This window comes from Kryptolebias marmoratus, linkage group LG9 (assembly GCF_001649575.2).
Source record: "Kryptolebias marmoratus isolate JLee-2015 linkage group LG9, ASM164957v2, whole genome shotgun sequence".
In the NCBI taxonomy this organism is placed as follows: domain Eukaryota; kingdom Metazoa; phylum Chordata; class Actinopteri; order Cyprinodontiformes; family Rivulidae; genus Kryptolebias; species Kryptolebias marmoratus.
In genome coordinates this window covers 23560192-23578525 of record NC_051438.1, presented here as the reverse complement: position 1 = coordinate 23578525, position 18334 = coordinate 23560192, and the positions used below count along the sequence as shown (strand labels likewise).

The 18334-nt window shown below is 41.7% G+C and overlaps 1 protein-coding gene across 8 annotated transcripts in view; it reads left to right on the top strand.

Annotated features, from left to right (window-relative positions):
• atp8a1 (ATPase phospholipid transporting 8A1) overlaps nucleotides 1-17501 on the top strand; it is a 90405-nt gene extending 72904 nt beyond the window's left edge. For all 8 annotated transcript variants that reach the window (XM_017408255.3, XM_025004235.2, XM_025004233.2 and 5 more), the window contains 8 exons: nucleotides 1233-1311; nucleotides 2275-2336; nucleotides 2614-2670; nucleotides 2963-3070; nucleotides 10267-10355; nucleotides 10642-10734; nucleotides 12382-12473; nucleotides 15203-17501. In XM_017408255.3, coding sequence (XP_017263744.1) covers nucleotides 1233-1311; nucleotides 2275-2336; nucleotides 2614-2670; nucleotides 2963-3070; nucleotides 10267-10355; nucleotides 10642-10734; nucleotides 12382-12473; nucleotides 15203-15300 — 678 coding nt within the window. In that variant the 3' untranslated portion in view covers nucleotides 15301-17501. The remainder of the gene's footprint in view (nucleotides 1-1232; nucleotides 1312-2274; nucleotides 2337-2613; nucleotides 2671-2962; nucleotides 3071-10266; nucleotides 10356-10641; nucleotides 10735-12381; nucleotides 12474-15202) is intronic.
• The last annotated feature ends 833 nt before the right edge of the window (nucleotides 17502-18334 follow it).

The following is an 18334-nucleotide window of genomic DNA, read 5'->3' as shown; positions in this document are numbered from 1 at the left end:
TGGGACTTTGTTTAGTTGGCAGGAAAGGTGATGAGGTTGTACCACTGAGGTCAACATATATAAAAATCTACTTTTTTTTCCTGTCATTTATTACTAAGCTTTTTTATTTTGCACTTACAGTATGTTACTCTGCTTTCCCCTTCATTTCCGCATCCTTCCCTGGCAGAATATTCGGAGCAACCGAACAACGTAAAGCAATGTTGCTGGTTATTTAACCTCCAGAAATCTTGTGAAACTCACATTTTTCAGTGTAAGTGAGCTTCCAGCTTGGCACCTGCCAACAGCCATTTTCAGTTCACCTCCTCCATCATCGGCAATTTACTTTCTGGCCTTGACGAAGTCTCATCCGTCAGAATTAACGCCACAGTCTGGGTCAGAACAGGGGAGGAAAAGAGGGCACAAGTGTGGAGCGATTCTTGGCCGAACAGATTTCACGGCTGTTTCATGCTACATTGCCCATTAGTGTTTTATTTGGCTCTGCCACTGAATAAAATACATTTGAAACAAGGTGGTTTTGGAGTGGGAGTATTGATTTAAACGACTCATCCAAAGGGTGCGGGTTCGCAAAGACAGACACTCACAGACGGTTTTCCAGACTCCTAATAATTACCATAAAAACGATTTAATCTCTGTCAGCTCCATCAGTCTTCCTGTGTCTGCTATGAGACCCGTTTTTGCTTATTTAAACGTTCCTCTCACTTATTACTGTCCCACCTTAAATTCTTTTAGGAAGAAAATGAAAGTTTAATGAAAAGTAGTGAGTGGATATTCTCCTCCTGCACCACAGACGTTAATGTTTGATATTCTTAAGCGTTCGGTTTTACCAGTTTTTCCTCGAAGGTCACTTCTGTCCTGTTATTTTATTCTAATAAAGTAATTATTTTAAAAGTTAAAACCTCAGCACTGATTTTGCCTGCTTGCTTTTCACTGCTAATGCCCGTACGGGGCAGCCTCTCTCCCCCTCCATAATACTCAGAGGATATACAACGTGTCTGTCAGCGGGGGGGCCATTGAGCGAGGAGGCCCCGACAAAACCGCCACTTAGCCCAGCGCTGGGCTGGCACAAAGGGCCCAGGTCAGGGGTCACCTGGAAAGCTGGAGCTCCCCACACCCTTTTCACATGCTTTTTCTTTTTTCTTCCCACTTTGTCTTTCCCTCTCACTCAACCCCCTCCCCCCTCCCTCCTCGCCCCCTTCCCCTCCGTCCCTCTCCCTCTCGCTTCTGTTTTGCAGGTCTTCTGGGCCCATTGTCTGAACGGCCTCTTCCACTCCGTCATCCTCTTCTGGTTCCCCCTTAAAGCCTTCCAGCATGGTTAGTGGCTCCCAGAGACTCTCAGTGGACGGGATAAAAAGGGAAACCGGTCAAACACACACACTCTGTCTTAATTACTGCTCTCTTCAACTGTCCGTTCATGAATTGCAAACATGTGGCGTCTCCGGTCTGAGAGACATGCGGTAACTAGCATGCGCTCATGTTTGAACCGGTCCTTTGCAGCTACAGGCACATCATTTCTTTTTTTTTTTATCATTTCCACCTACTGATAATACTTTTAGTGTCCATAAGGATGTGTCTGTACAGAAAAATGACACTTTTATGCTATTTCAAATCCATTTAGAGGAACTTCAGATGTACGAGTTTGTAAATCTAAAAAATGCAAAGTTTCTGTGTGTGTGTGTGTGCAAAGAAAATGCGGATTCTTAAGCCTGTAGGTCTTGGCTGGCCAGAGCCGAGGACCACACAAGTTTGGGTCTGCTTTCCAAACAAAGGCGCCAAGCCCGTTCACTCTGACTGACAGGCTGTCAGCACAGCCTCGGCGCTCAGAGGACATGTGACCGGCCGGAAGTAAAGGGGAGCAGAACCTCTTTGTCTGCCGACAGTCGCGCTGTTGATGTTTGAACCGCAGCCCAAACTCACATTAACGTTTGGTTTGTTTTAATCTTATTGTAAAATATGAGTCACAGCTTCATCAGTCGAATAAGTTCGCTCTGATTCAGTACAGAATTAGCCAGGAAGTTTAATTTCTGACCATCATGAAGGAGCCACAGTTTAATATTCCAGCTTCACTTTATCTCAGATCCTGTTAACAAACTTCCAGCGTCACTTAAAGAAAAAAACCTGACAAGTTATTCATTTTTTTCTCTCTGAGTGTTTAGCAATAAAGCTCCCTCAGTTAGGCACTCAGAACGATATCCGGTGCGCTGCGTGACACACACAGACTTGAAGAAAGACAGTGATCTGTCTCTAAAAGCCTCTTTTTGCTGATTCTCCTAACAGATACGGTGTTTGGCAGCGGACAAACTCCAGACTATCTCCTCTTAGGGAACATGGTTTATACAGTAAGTACATCAATCTTCTTGAGTTGTTGCCGAGTCCAGTGTTGGTGAAGAACCATCAGAAATGCTTTTCTTACTCGTGAATTCTTTTCTTCTGTCTTTCATTTGATGATGAAGATAAAGCAAACATCAGGTTTTATCTATGAAGCATTTTACAAAACATTACAAAGCGCTTCAGATACATGGTTTTAAATATACAGTATATGATCAAATTCTATTAAAAAATCACAGATTACCAAATGTCAGAGGTTTAATGAGACTGTGGTTTGTGTTTCTACAGTTTGTGGTCATCACAGTTTGTCTGAAAGCCGGTCTCGAGACCTCGTCCTGGACCATGGTAAGGAAAGGACTTTTACTTTCACCTGTTAAAGTTCTGTGAGCTCCATCATTTAATATGGCTGCTGATCCTTGTGATACGTTTTACACACTTTCCGTATCTCTGAATGTCTTTACGGTTTTGCTCCTGGGGGGCTTGTAAGAGTGAAACCGGTGAAATGTATGGAAACTCATTCAAGTTGGCACTCTTAGGCCCACATGACAAAAACCGCTCAACAAATCTAACTGTAACATTTATAAGTACAGTTTCAGCCCTCTGTACACTGAATAAAAATGCTTTTGTTTTTCAACAGTTCAGTCACATCGCCATCTGGGGAAGCATCGTCCTGTGGGTGGTGTTTTTCCTGATCTACTCCTCCCTGTGGCCCCTCATAACTCTGGCACCCGACATGTCAGGCGAGGTAAACAAACAAACGCTTTCATGTGGTCGGATGCGTACATCTTTCCTCAGCACTGCCGGTGTAATCCTCTGACCCCGACAGACCCGTAGCACCTTATGACTTACTTTCTGCTGGTGGGAAAGTCCTGAGGAAAAAACTCCACCAGGTTTTTACAAGTCGGGCCAGAGGAGTGTAAACTGTCAGACCTCTGGCTTGTGTTGCTTAATGACTTAATTGGGCCAATTTTCCTCAGTGTTTGTGTTACATTTCCCTCTCTGGGCTCTGAGTATCCACAGATGATGCAGAAATAATGAAGAGGTCTGCTAATTAAACGAGGAAAAATGGAGTCCAAAACCTCCACAGTCTTCACAAACAAACTGAGTTTAAATGTTCTTTATAGTTTCATTAAATACCACAAATATTAAAAAGTGCCATTTTCTTTTAAAAGTTGTTTTTTTGGACATGTGAATGGAGCAGATTTACTGGTTCACTGCAGGTGTTCAGGAGGAAACTCATAAACATTTGACATTTCCCAGTTCAACCTGGGGGGAGGGGGGCCGAGGTGTCTTTTCATTAAAGAACAAAAACTCAGTAGGAGCTTATTTAGGACAAAAAGGCTGAATACAACCTGCCGAGGAGGAAAATAACCTCCTACAGTAAATATTGTCTTTGCAAGGATGCTGGTAAACAGATTACATCATCTTTTATTATTGGGGCCTTTTAACAATGAAAACATTGTAAAACAGAAAACTCTGCCTCAGGAACAGTTCTTGTTGTGCATATAATTACTTAAAGATAAATAAATAAATTCCAAATGAAGAAAGCACAAACTTGGATTAGCTCTGCTGAAAATTACTTCATAGGTAATAAAAGTACAACCAAGTTAGTGATCAGTGAAAACAAATCAGGAACTATCTGGAAATATTTAAAAATGCAACACTTTGCATTTCAAATAAGAAATTCTTACTCTTATGATAAATTAAAATGTTGCACAGGAAGAGTTTTTTTTTTCATTTTATAAGAAAGAGCAGTATTGAAAACGTTTAGGAACAAATCTGTTTGACGTTCAGATTAAATTAGATCAAACCGGCTCAACAGTCAGTTTTCTTAGGTTCAGGTCAGGATAAATGGATTCTCAGTCTCATCCTGAAATCAAACTTATTTTCCAGGTTTTGTTTTAAACTAATTAAATTAGGTTTACAGGATGAACATTAGGAGGACATTTAATCCATCCAGTCTTCAATGATCATTGTCAGAATGTGCAAAATTAAAGAGATTTCTTTCGAGGCTCATTTTAATGTCAAATGTTTGCTTTGCAGTTGTGTTTTGGTTGATGGTTAAAGTTTCCACTTTTCAAAAGAAAGCTTTTTTTGTTTGTTTGTGGCGATGTTCTTCAGTCTTTGAACGTCAGATAAAAATCTCTGTTACTCCCAGTATGTTTGGTTTTGATGTGGAACCACTACAACAGTATTTTGGACGTTTTATATACGCCCCTGTGGGCCGGGTATTTGTACGCAGAGGACCTAATAAACAACATAACGACATGCACATGAGCTGAAACGGCTCAATGTTTTTCCCTCCCTCGCTCGGTCACACGGACACACCAGCTACAGGTATGTTAGATCCGTGCAGGGTTCAGTCTGCACACCCTGCTGCTGTCATCCATGCCCCGCAGCAGCCCACTGAAGACAGTAATGGTGTCCTGTGGGTAGATGGGAACTCTATGCCCAGCTCTAATTCAGGGACAGCAGTATATCATGGAACGGCGACACATCCCTCTGAAACCTGAGAACACATCAGAGACACAATCTCCACTGAGGAGCAGGATTATTGACCCACATATTTCACTGCGGCCTATTCAATGTTTACCTGAATCTTCAGAAAATATTTGCCCTCTGTCCTTCGAACTATTTTCTTTCTCTCTCTCTCAACATTTTCCTCCGCTCTCTCCTGTTTCACCCCCACTCGGCTCTGCCGGCTGAACAACGGCCTGAGGGCCAACCGCAAAACAGACACCAGAACGCTCTCTCCTGTTTCTGCTCTCGCTCAGTACCCAGCTCCAAACACTAAGCAGAGCTCAGCCTCATGTGGGCGCATTAATCAGTGTCGGGGAAAATGTTCTTTGGACAAATGACGCAGCAGGTGCAGGATCCATCCGTAAAACGCCCTGAAACAGCAGGCATGCTGGGCACAGGTACTCCCAGACGGGCTCAGCCTCAAACTAGGCATCTCATCCCGCTTTTCAGCTGACAAAAGTCCAGCGCAGATATCAAAGAAAATGTCCGATTATTCTGTTCAGGCAGTGAAATCTGCCTCGCTAAGAGGCTTAGCTTCCCCTCAGGAGATGCTTCCCATCGGCTCTGCGGCTCCGACCTGCTGGCTGCTGAGCTGCCTCTCCCGGCTCCTGACACACACCTTTGCTGTTTTTCTGTTTGGCTGCTCTGTCAGAGTCACACGTCTGTCAGCAGCTCGTGAATTTTACCCTCCGGCCTGTGCTCAGCAGAGTCTTCCACAGTGATAAGAAACATTTTTTGAGAACAGAATCACTTTACAAAGTCATTTGTTAATGTGTAGCATGCTGGGAATATTATTTATGTCCAGTTGTTGAACTGTTGATGGGATTATAATCAGGGCTGGAACCTAAAATCAGTTTGTAAAACAGCCAAACATATTTGTATTATTTACAGTCATTCTAACAGGCTGCTTTATATTTTGGGTCAGATTTATTTAGTTTGGTTTTTGTTGAATTTAGTGTTCATTTTGGGAAACTTTATCAAACTTTTTTTTAGTTCATATCAGCTTTTTTCTCTTGTTGCTGTTTACAACAGCAGCATTAACTTTGCCTTTGTAATTTTTATACAGAAAAAACATACAAACATCTTTTTTTATTTTAGTCCCATAACAAAGATGTATATTTTATTCCATGTTGGAGGAAAACAGAAGAGCAGTGGTCTCACTTCCATTACTTCTTGTTAGAAAAACAGATATCATTTATCCAAGCAACATGAAGAATAAAAAGCAGAAGAATTTGTTGGTTTTGCTCGTGGCTTTTGGGCTGTAATGACCCAGCAGGGCAGCCATTAGAGCGGTTGCCTCACAGCGAGGAGGTCGCAGGTTCTCCTCCTGGCCTATGGGTGGAGTTTCATGTTCTCCTCGTGCACGGGTGGGTTTTCTCCGGGTGCTCTGGTTTCCTCCCACAGATCAAAAACATGCATGTTAGGTTAACTGGTAACTCCAAATTGTCCCTGGGTGTGAGTGGGAGCGTGTCCCTGTGATGGACTGGAGACCTGTCCAGGTGTCCCCCTCACCTTGGAGAGCGGCGCCAGCTCCCCGTGACCCGGACAGGAGAAGCAGGTTAAAGGAAATGGATGGATGTGACTTCACTGCTTTAATCCGTCTCCTCATTATGATGTGATGATGGTTTTGCATTTTTTGCTTGATTGTGGTTGATAAATTTCCAAAGTACACTATCATTTTTCGTTTTCTGCGTTTTTACCCTTTCATGTCACCAAATGCTTGTTGGGTTTTTAAATTGTTATTATTTCTACATAATTACAAAAGCAGCAGAGAAGAAGTGTATTTCTCGTTTCAGACAGATTATCCATCAACGGTCCTGTGCAGTTTGCAGTTGTAGCTGTTTATTGTTATTTGCAGTGGACCTTAAAGGATGTTTGACAGTTGAAAAGAAGCTGCCGAAATTCCTCAAAAAAGCAAAACAGCCTTCCCAGTGATGGATGCACTTGTCTGTCACATAGAGGTTGTAAACATGGATGCAATAAATTGCCTCTCTTTGTCCATCTTTCATGTAGCACGCTGAGCTGTTCCTCAAAAAAAAACATTTTAAACCAGTGGATAGACGCGGAAACAACACGTTTGATTAATTGTCGAATATGTTTGCAAAGACTGGTGGCATGTTTTTGTGTCTGTAATGTAAGATGTTAAGAATTTTCATTCTTTGTGCTGACAGAAAAGGGGATTATTGAACAGTTTTCATCACTGCTTGACTAATGTGGTATTTTTGGATCCGAACTGCTTTTCAAGGCTCATGAGCGGGTGGTTTTAGGACTTTTTGTTCTTCTTGTGCTCTCTTGGCTAATGATTGATAAAAAAACAAAACACAGGCTTGGTGTAATAACTTTGATATACAGTATCTCCTACAGGCAGCCATGAGACTACTGAGTGTTTAAAAACAGCCTTCTTTCACTGTTTTTCCAGTCTTGCTGTCTTTGGTAGGAGATGCCTAGAACAGAATGAAGGTCCATCTGAGAAACTCGTTGTTTTCAGTTTTTATGGTTGATTTTCATTACCAGTTTGTTCCTGTTCAAGGTTGTAGGGAGCTGGGGCCTGTCTCCAGCGGTCATTGGACAGAGGATGGGACACACCTGAACAGGTCACCAGTCCATCACAGAGCCACATAGAGACAGATGAGACATTCATACACACACTGACGCCTAGGGACAATTTAGAGTTGCCCGTTCCTAACAGGCATGTTTTTGGTCTGTAGGAGAAAGCTGACACATGTTCAGGGAGAACCTGTAAACTCCACACAGAAAGACCCCAGCCAGGAGTCCAACCTGCACCCTTCCTGCTGCAAGGCAACAGTGCTAACCAAACGCATTCTCCAGAACGTCTTGAAATGTTTCTCAGAGGTTCCCAATGTCCTCGCTTGAGTCACAGATGCTCATAGTCTTGTTCTTTGAATTTTGAACATGTTAAAAAAGTCATCGCTGGTGTCTCCAAAAGTCTCAAGAGCAGTAGAGCTGTACTCCTTTGACAGAAAAATGTCCACGTCTAAAAACCACGCCAATGGTGGATAATAAGTCTTTATTGGCAACAAAATAATGTTTAAGGGCTAGAATCCAGTTTTACAAGCATGGCTTCTTGGTCATTTGGTCTCAAACACTCAGAATTCAGTGAAGCTACAAACGAAAAAATTGCCTTTTTTCTCATAATTTTTAGCCTATCACAACACACCCCTCCACGCCAGAGGACAATACTGTCTGTCCAGCCAGACGAGTTTATTAGTTTGTCCTAAAATCTACAGCCGGGCTCCCTGGACCTCTCTCACGCCGCCCGGCTCCCGGGGGCCCCCTGGTATGAGACACGCAGCGTCAGCGTCCACCAACACTGCTGGCTGCGCTCGAAGTCCTGGAGCCGTTCCAGATGCCCTCAGACAAACACGTGTTGTTTGGAACTACTCGGATCTGTTTGGATTTAGAAACTGTGACGACAAAATGATAAATGTGGTTTATTTAGGCTTTAGCTTTACTTTATTACTTAGACTTTCCACAGTTGGGCTTTATGTTTATCTAAGTTAATCTATAAGATTTTACTGCCTATTTTTTAAAATATGGGATTAGGTTTGATATATATACACATCATTTGTAGCTCAGAGTTACTATAAATTATGATAAATAAATATTGTATGTAGATTGAACTCCTGAACGGCATCATTTATTTTTGCGCTGCTTGACTTTGATTTGCTGTGTACACACCCCAGGTTTATTTTCAAAAGGATCTCAGGACAGCTTAAACACGCCTGCTAAAATGTGAGATGCAATGATGAAAATGAAAATAATTAAACCGATTCACAACCTCAAAGGAAAACAATAAAAACTGTAAATGTTCCCACCAGGGCTGCATAAATTTAAAAATGACATGAACATTTCCTACGCTCCTTTCTTTTTGTTTAGCTTTCTGGTGACAAAGAAAGCTTTTATTTATCTGAGTTTTATCTCAAAATCTAGGAATAAAATATATTTTTGATTTGTTTGGAGTGTTTTGTCTGACATCGAAGTCAATTTGCAGGTAAAGGCAAACAGATTAGGTAATTTGGGCAAACTGAGTACTTCCACTGATGTGTGTGTGTGTGTGTGTGCATCCTGAGGGTCGTGCCGTGTCACATTTCAGGACAGATGCCGTCGAGGGGCCTCGGCAGTCTTAAAGAAGTGGCGCGTTACGATGCAGGGAACTCGAGTTGGACACTTTGACGTGTAATGACAGAAAGTTTCAGCGTCCCGGGCCAAAGCAAACAAGTCAGAGAGCTTGAAGCATTTGTCTCCACCACGGCGATCCGCAGTCTGCTCGCCTCTTTGAACTCAAAACACAGCCTCATTACTCACGAAATAAACATTTGTTACTTACAGTTTTAAAATAACTCATTACTTACTTCATTAAAAAGGAGTTATGGAACACAAGAAACCTCTGTTGAGGGGATTGCTTTTACACAGCTGTGGCTTTAAGCCACCAATTAATCAGGGATATTATTAGCAGAATATGGTATCGTGATAAAAAATGTTTCAACCTTAGAGTTAAAAAAAAGAAGCACACCTACAGACTTCAGGTTTCCTGCCGTGTTGATCTTATTTTATCTGAGTGTTAATCATTACATCTTTTATGCTCCGTAGATAAAACCTTACATCAAATAAAGGCCTAAAATTCCCTGAAGGAATGCATATCACCCGCCGCCTTTTTTACCAGAGGGTTAAACTCAGATCAGTTTATGGTGAGAAGGGACTGAATTATAATCGATTTCATCAAACCTCATAAATTACGTTCTGTGAGGTCTCTGAGGAGGACTCTCAGCTACTACCACATCACTTTACCTCAAAATAGGTCAATTTGACAATTAGAGCCATTTCTGTGTTGACTAAGGTTGATTAGCTGTGGTGGCCATCTTGCTGTAGATGTTCATCCAATTGTTACTTCCTGAGAGTTTCATTAAAAGCCGTTCATTGGTTCTTGAGATATTTTACTAACACAGACACAGACTTTTCAGCAGTGGCAGTAATAACTGCTGTAATAAACATATTATTCTGAGCTCTACAAACAACATTTATTTGTCTTTTGCTCTTTAATAACAGAGGGTCTCAACGCAACACACGGCTGAAATGTTTTTCTAAAAACAGGACAGGTTCTTCCTCAGCCCTGAAGGGCTCTAAGGTGAATGGGATCATTTAGTCGTGGAGGATTAGCTCACCTTGAGCGCGTTATTTGAACCCACGGTCTCTGTTTCAGTAACACAACAGTTTGTTTGGAGCAGCTTTTGTCATGAATGCGACAGTGAAGTGGATGGAGATGGTCGGCCTTTATCAGGTGTTTCTTCTCTTAAAAAACTCCTCTTTTTATCCGGTGAGCAGCTGAACTCTGCATTGTCTGTAGTGAGCTGATATAAGTGTGTGTGTGTGTGTGCGTGTGTGTGTGTGTTCACACAACAGGCCAAAATGATGTTCAGCTCAGGGGTCTTCTGGATGGGCCTGTTCTTCATCCCGGTCACTTCACTGATCTTCGACTTGGCCTACAAAGTGTGAGTTTTCTCTCTGCTCTCCTTGTTCTTCGTCACACCATCACACACACACACACACACACACACACACACACACACACTTAAAGCAGGGAATTCCTCCAGTATCTCTCCTATCGCCAGAAGAAATTCTTCCTGCGTTTTTGATCAGGCTTGGTTCACATCAGCTCACAGCAGATTCGTTGTCAACTTTTATTTGTCATTTATGCTTCTGATGTCAGTTTGTAAACATCCCATCATGTTACGTGTCTGTCACCTGTTTGTTTTATTGAATCTTGATGGTTTGCAGTGTGAAGAAGGCGTGTTTTAAGACCCTGGTGGATGAGGTGCAGGAGCTGGAGGCTTTATCTAAAGACCCTGGAGCGGTGGTGCATGGAAAAAGGTACTTTCTCCCCATTTCACCATTCATGTCATTTCTTTTTTGGCTTAATGATTTATGGGGAAATAGATCAGAATCTAGTTCTATTTAATAAAAGGTAGTTTATAATAAAAGTGAAGCCAGAAAGTAAAATAAGACAAGTGTAAAAACCTCGTATCTGTTTAAAATATCACTTTATTCTTACTGTTTACTGTATGTAATAATATACATTTAAGATTTATTTCCTGGCCAATGAAAACATTTCTTCACCAGATTACAGGTTTCGTAACTCGTACTCATGTGACTTTCACAAGAGAATCAGAGAAACTGAAACAACCTTCCCTAAATCTTTGGTGGTTGTACTTTTTACAGAAACGATTTTAGTATTCTGACTTTTCTGCTTGTTTTACAGTTTAATGATACAAAAGTGCCTGAAAACTACGTCAGTGTGAACTTTCCACCACCAGTTACATGCAACAATATCCTCAAATCTCCGAAGCCAAACTTGCTTTTCTGTCTTAGTAGGTTTTTTTTTTTTTTGGTTGAACCCAAAGTTTAAGCAAAAATTGTCCACATTTACCAAAAGTTAGTTTGGTCTCTCACATCCAAGACTTACAGCTTCATCTTACATAAACAAAGTAAAGAACTTGTGCCTCAGTAGCTTCATGATTTATACATACAAGAATTTTAGATTTAGGTTTGAGTTCAACAATGCAAGTAACTATATAAATAACATATTTAGTTGCAAAATCTTTCCCATTATTGTGATGTAGTCATTTAGCAGATTTCTTAGTGTTTACAGTTAATTCAGCCAAGTAATTAACTTGCATAAATAAAATCCTAATTGTGCCATGAAGTAGTCTTCATCGTTGACCTGTTTGTCAGATTAACACAAAGTTAAAAAGACTAATTTGTGTTGTCTCAGGGCAGGATGTGTCCCCCCAACCCTGTCAGCTTCACTCAGCTGGAGCTCTCCCTCTTCTGACTAAAATATGAATCATCTTTTCCATGTTCTCGAGATCAGTTTGGATGAAGAATCAGCCTGTCCTCCCAAGTCCCTCAAAATGTCACGAAAAATCCACGGCTTTTCTGCCAGCAGTACTCCTGGGTGGACGGGAGAAATCTTCCAATTGCTGCTAAATTGCAGGATTTTGACTGTAATATCTGTAATCATGTCATAAGAGTGGTTCTCTCCCCTTTCCCCCCTCCACCCAAACATGGGATGTGTGATTTTTGAGGACCAGTCCTGCTTTATTAAAGGCTCGCAGCATTTACAGTGAATTAGTCGAAGCAGGTCTGGTGTACTCATCAACACGGAGCAGATCAGTGTGAGACGTCCTGTTGGCTGAAAGTGATCCTCCTGCCTGGCTGCTGTCCCAGACCCCGCAGGCTGCAGCCGCACACGCACACAACAAACATGTAGACACATACAAACACATGAAGAAGTGTTCCACACACAGATGTATGTTGTTTCACACATCTACACTGATTTCTTTTAGCCAGCCTGCTGTTTCACATCCTTCAGGCTCTCATCCAGCCCGTCCTCTCGCAGCTCCACACTTTAGCTTCTCTCCAGGATTTCTGAGCTGTTTGCAGGTCCGATCACTCGGACCGTCCCGATGCATGGGTCATTAACACTCACTGTTTCTGTGTGTGTGTGTGTGTGTGTAGCTTGACGGAGAGGGCTCAGCTCCTGAAGAACGTCTTCAAGAAGAGCACAGTCAGTATGTACCGGTCCGACTCCATGCAGCAGAACCTGCTCCGTAAGTTACTCACAAATTCATCTCTCTCTCTCTTCTTTTTGTCCAAATAAGTTTGTGTGTTTGTGTAGCGTTAACACACAAGTCACCTGAGTGAATTTTAGTGAAGTAAAGACATGACAAGTTGTACAGAAAAGGCCTAAACTTCCCTGACGAGCAGCATGTCGGGAGGAAAAACTAACAGGTATTAAAGCTCAGACAGAATCAGCTCTGGGTGGGCTGCCATCTCACCTTTATTTAGTTATTTATTTTCCTTAACCATCTTTCTGTTGGTGTTTTTATTATGATTTACTCCTCAGAGTGGAGGCAGCATATTATCCTTCATCAGTTTGAGATTTCCAGAGTAGCCTGACTGTAGATACAGACCGATTATTGGACAAAATCAGCAACTGGAGCTTCTTGTACAGATTTAATCCATTACCAAGTGAGTAAATTAAGGTGCAGCAGCTGCTACAACCAGCTCACTGTAGCCTACAAGAAAAAAAATTCATAAAAACTCAAAAAGATAAATGTTGTAAATCAGCCATCAGCTGCTGTGATTTCTGAAAATCAGCATCAGTCTTCAGACTCCTGCCTGTCGACCTTTACTTAAACTAAACTGAGCTTCCAGCCTTACACTGTATCTCTAACAAATGGTTTATATATTTATATTTTCTAAATCTATTTGAAACAGCGTTTCTGTTTTTAAAAAATCAAAGGAACCATCTCTGCTCAGACATGAATCTGTAACCAGGTCGGCTCCTGTCGGTGGTTCTGTCAGGGAGTTTCTGTGCAGTTAATAAACTGCTTTGTTGTTGGTTTTGTTGGTCCTGTACAAAATAAGCAGCTCAGACAGTGTTTGTTTCTGCTTTCAAATCTGGACCTAAATCACAGAGGAGAGGACTCAGTGAGGGGAGGGGGGTAAAAATCTGTCAGGCTTCTTTTTCTGTGTCGACGGTAAAAAGTTACAGATCTGAATGAAAAATCCCAGCTCAGGTCCTGAAACATGAAAACGATTCAGTCTCCATGAGAGGGAGAGAGAAATCTGAAATCATTCAGAGGAAAAGTCAATTTATTTTAATTTAAAAAAGGTCCAATCTGAGCTGTCAGCATAAAACTGCCCAATGAGGGTTTTTGGGTTTTTTTTTTGGCATTTTATGGCTTTCTGGGTTTTTTTGTTTTTTGGTTTTTGGTTTTTGGTTTTTGTGTGTGTGTATTTGTCTGATCTGTGTGTTTTTGTGTGTGTGTTTTTGTCTGATCAGTGTGTTTGTGTGTGTGTGTAAATTTGTCTGATCAGTGTGTTTTTGTGTGTGTATTTGTCTGATCTGTGTGTTTTTGTGTGTGTGTTTTTGTCTGATCAGTGTGTTTGTGTGTGTGTGTAAATTTGTCTGATCAGTGTGTTTTTGTGTGTGTATTTGTCTGATCAGTGTTTTTGTGTGTGTGTATTTGCCTGATCAGTGTGTTTTTGTGTGTGTGTATTTGTCTGATCAGTGTGTTTTTTGTTTGTCCCGTAGGTGGGGATGAGATCGTTGTTGTGTGAAACCTTTTTCTTTTTGTTTTTAACTCATTATTCAAACCTCACCCAGCTCTGTAGCTGCCTTTTAGACGCCGCTCTCCCCTCCGTCTCTGTAGCTTCACTTCCTGTCCTCCCTACTCGTGCTCCTCTGTGTGTCGAGCGAGATAACCATGAAATGATGAAATGTTGCGCTGTTGTTCTCCCACAATGCACTCATGCCAGCGGGGTCCTTTGAACTTCCCCGCTGGCCTCCGGCTTCTGAGCGAGTCATTTGACACCTGAAGGTGAGTCAGGGGTCAAAGGTCAAGTGAGACCCTGTGGGAGAGTGGAGGTGTAGATGATAGACTTCAGATAAACTTCATGGGGGAGCTGGCTGTTGTTTCTGTTTTAGACTCGATACATTTTAGTTTTTACAGAAAATCTTTAGGAAATCAGCTTTTTTTTTACCAAGAAAACAGCTGTTACTCATTTGTTATACGAACAACACAAAACACCAACATCCTGACAGAAATCTGCCCTGATTGTTCTTTTTATTCTTTTTATTTTCGCCTTTTTTTTTGCTTTTAATCAAGATTGAGCCAGCAGATACAGAAGAAGAAGAGCTTCTGAATTGATACAGAGGAGGAGAAGATGAACTTTAGCTCATTTATATTTCCACACACTCAGCTGCAGATTCACAAAGCAGCGTTATTATATATTGTTATATCATCACTGCTGAAATATACATTTTTCACATCTAACTGCTAAAACGCTTGTGTCCATCCATAATTCTGACAGGTTGAAAAACGTTCAGTATTTTCCTAATAAATCTTGCTGAGTTCTCGCTCTTCGATTTTGACTCTTTAAGTGCTCTCATGTGCGAACAACTTGCTCCGGACTCCTCCTTCAGCCCCTGTTCACGCGTACGTGCCTCACAGCGGGAGATTTCTCTGCTGCAGATACGTTTTCACAGCATGAAGGGAGAAGCTGTGAGCAACGCTCGGGATTCCTAACGTTCTTTAAAGAAAAAACAAAAGGTTGAGGATCCTTGTTTTGTTCAGATTAAATTAACTGTGTCCTCTCCGTGTTTGGCAGACGGGAAACGTTCTGATTTTGACAAGAAAAAAAAGCTGATTTCCCAAACATTTTCTTTAGATTTAGTTTCTTCGTTAATCCTTTTTTAAACATGCCTCATGTGTCGTTTTTGTCCTGATCTTTGATACGACAGCTCGCTTTAACGGCTTCGCCTGGTTTTCAGATGGTTACGCCTTCTCTCAAGACGAGAACGGAGTCGTGTCCCAGTCCGAGGTCATCAGAGCGTACGACACGACTAAACAGAGGACCAGCGAGTGGTGAGCTTCCTGGCCGAACACCTTGGAGCCGCAGCTGCTGTTTCCGCCGGTGGTGACACCTCCGTCACCAAGGGAAGTTATGGACGACGTGAAGAAAGAGACGTTGTCATATTTAAAAAAAACAAAAAAAACAACACAAGGAACGAAACAATGTGTTCACTATCAGCTGTATTTGTGTGTCCAGCAGAAATGATGAGCACTGAAGTTCTTCACTGTCAGAGCGAACCTCTCCTTATTATTGAATGACAGATTTTAGCACTGAGCCAGAAAGCCTAAAACCATTGTTTGAAATCACGTCTAAACACTGTAAAAAAAACAACAAAACCAACTAAAATCACCGGACAAAGAATAGCTTAGAGGAGTTGAGTGCCAAAGAGCAGTCGTCGTTACAATCGTCATGAATTCGGAAAACTTCAAAGCGTATGCAACTAAATGTACTCCCACGCTGAGCGGACCACTCCCGGGCAAATGTTTGTAACGTTTTCAGTTTCTTTGTGCACTTAAGTGAGCGTCTCATGTGTAAGGCCTTACATTTGCTCATGCCTTCATCGTTTGTTCTTTTTAAACGCGTTCATTTATTGACATTTTTATGTTTTTTAGTTCGATTTCAGACGTGCAGATCTCGTGCCTGGTTTGCTTGCTCGCTTTTAATTCGTGGTTTTCTTCCGGCGACCAGCTGTAGTCCCGTTTGCACCGCTCCTGTCGCTGACAGCCGAAGGGCGGCGCTGCACGCCACAGACCCCTCCCGTCTCCACAATCACAGCAGTGCCTACCTGAAAAGATTCCCTCTTAGAGTAAAGAGATAGCCAAGACTAGCTTAGTGCTTCGTGCGAACTCACAAAGACGAAATCACTGTCTCCCCGCCGCAGTATTGCACTCCTACAGTGTTGAAACTACAGATTCGTTCCAGCAGAGGAAGAAGCTCACAGTGGCTGTAGTGTTTCCCTTGGAAATGGAGATTTTTATCCCTCTAACATAAGTGCCATTAGCTTAAGGGAGAGAGAAATCTTAGCCTGGAAACTCCACGACAGTATCGAAACTACTCTGTCTCTGTAGTTATTTTGTGGATTTGTATTTTTATATTGGAGATATATGACTTTTGCATTAATTGGCTTTGTAATGAATCGTCTGTAACTTTGAATTCTTTTCTTCTTCCTTGGATAAACTGGCAGGATGATGTGATGAGGAAACGTCTTGTTCTTAATATTAATATTGTTCCAGCTTGATTTATTTATATTTGACTACTTAGTGTCTGTGTGATTGCTTTCTTCTCCCTATGGGAGATCAGGTTTCTGATTGTGTGTGTGTGTGTGTCGGTTCATAGCCTGCATGTGCATGTGTTGTACGTGTGTGAATGAGTGTGTGTGTGTCACCTCTACTGTGGATACTGTCTCTGTCTGCGCTGCATGTCCGTGTCCTCTGTGTGAGACGGGGAGTTTAAGGCGTCTTGATGTTTCTTTTATTTTGTGTGTGTGTGTGTGTGTGTACAGTGATGCTCGCTCATGTTGTCCGTCTGCACGACTTCAGGTATACTTCTGATTCATCTTTGTGTGCTGCTGCATGGCCCGTATGGGGAGCGGGAGCCTGTCGGTGTGTGTGTGTGTGTGTGTGTGTGTGTTCAGACTCGCGGCTTCGACAGAAGGTGTTGCACAATGCACTCGATGTACCTTTACAGTTGTGGATACCTGCTATTATCTAGTTTGGGTTTGTTTTCTTCACGCTGTGTAGCTCTACTTTACAGGAATGCTCTTCTGTGTTTATAGTTTCTGATTCTTTTTCTTTTTTTCTTTTTATTCATTTTCTCTCTGCTTCTTATCGGTGTGAAAACTTAATTGTCAGAACTTTTCCAAACAGCTGAATGTAGATGTCGTCATTGTGGAAGGCTTGGACTGTTGCTTCGACTTTGTTTGTTTAGTTTTTTTTTCCAGAAAAACAAAACTCTGTTGTCCGTGAAGGCTGCATGAATGGAAAACACAAACTGTTCTCTGACGTGTTAACTGTGCTGCTTTGATTCCCCCTCAAGTGTTGATCACTTTGCAAACGAGAAAAAACAATAACACACCTTTAACTTTTCTTTTTAATATCTGTTTTACTTTATGTTCTTTTGTTCAATGATTGTTCTGCATGTTGGGACTGCAAACTTATAAATGTTGTCTTTTACTGCCATGAAGGACTACTGAAATAAACTACAATCATGGAGGAACATACATGCTTCCAATTCTTCTGTATTGGTACTGTTAGCATCCATCCATCCATCCATCCATCCATCCCCTTTCCGGGTCATGGGGAGCTGGTGTCTGTGTGAGACACAGGGGACAGCCTGGACAGGTTGTAAGTCCATCACAGAGACGCATGGAGACAAAACAGACAATCATTCACGCTCTCACTCTCACTGAGGGACAGTTCAGAGTTCCATCCATGGACAGTGATCCTGTTTCTCTTTATTCTTTGTCTTTTCCTTCCATATCCTTTTTTTTAACATATAACTACTTCTGCATATTTTATTTAAACAAGTCAGGTGTCAAGAAGGTCAGCTCATTCAAGACATTTCAGATGTGGCTTTTTGTAACTTTTATTTAAATTGTTTAACTTAATTGGAAAATCTTTCTCCACAGAAACACATGGAGATCTCCAGTTCCTTCAAGAACTTTGTTCTCTTTGAAATCTCTTTCAGCGTACTTTCTGTTTTTGTCTTCTTGTGCTACTTTTAGCTCATGTTGTGTTGTTAGAAATTTAGCTGTGTAGCTAGTGTTTAATTTTAGCTTCTGTTCTGCTCCTTTTAGCTTCACCAACTCAGTTTCAGCTTCTGCAGCAAAGTCATTCATGCCTTTTTGCAGAAAGTTCTGTTTCTCTAGCTTTAAGGTCAAAAATATCATCTGAACGAAGCTCAGAATCCTAACAAATCCAGACTCTTGGTATCAGTTTTTTACTTCTTAGTGTCTGATCGTACAAAGACTGTAATCTGTTCCTGTAACGGATGAGCACCCAGGCTTCCACCCCCGGGGCCCCGTTCTGTATTTGCTGTAAAAACATAACAG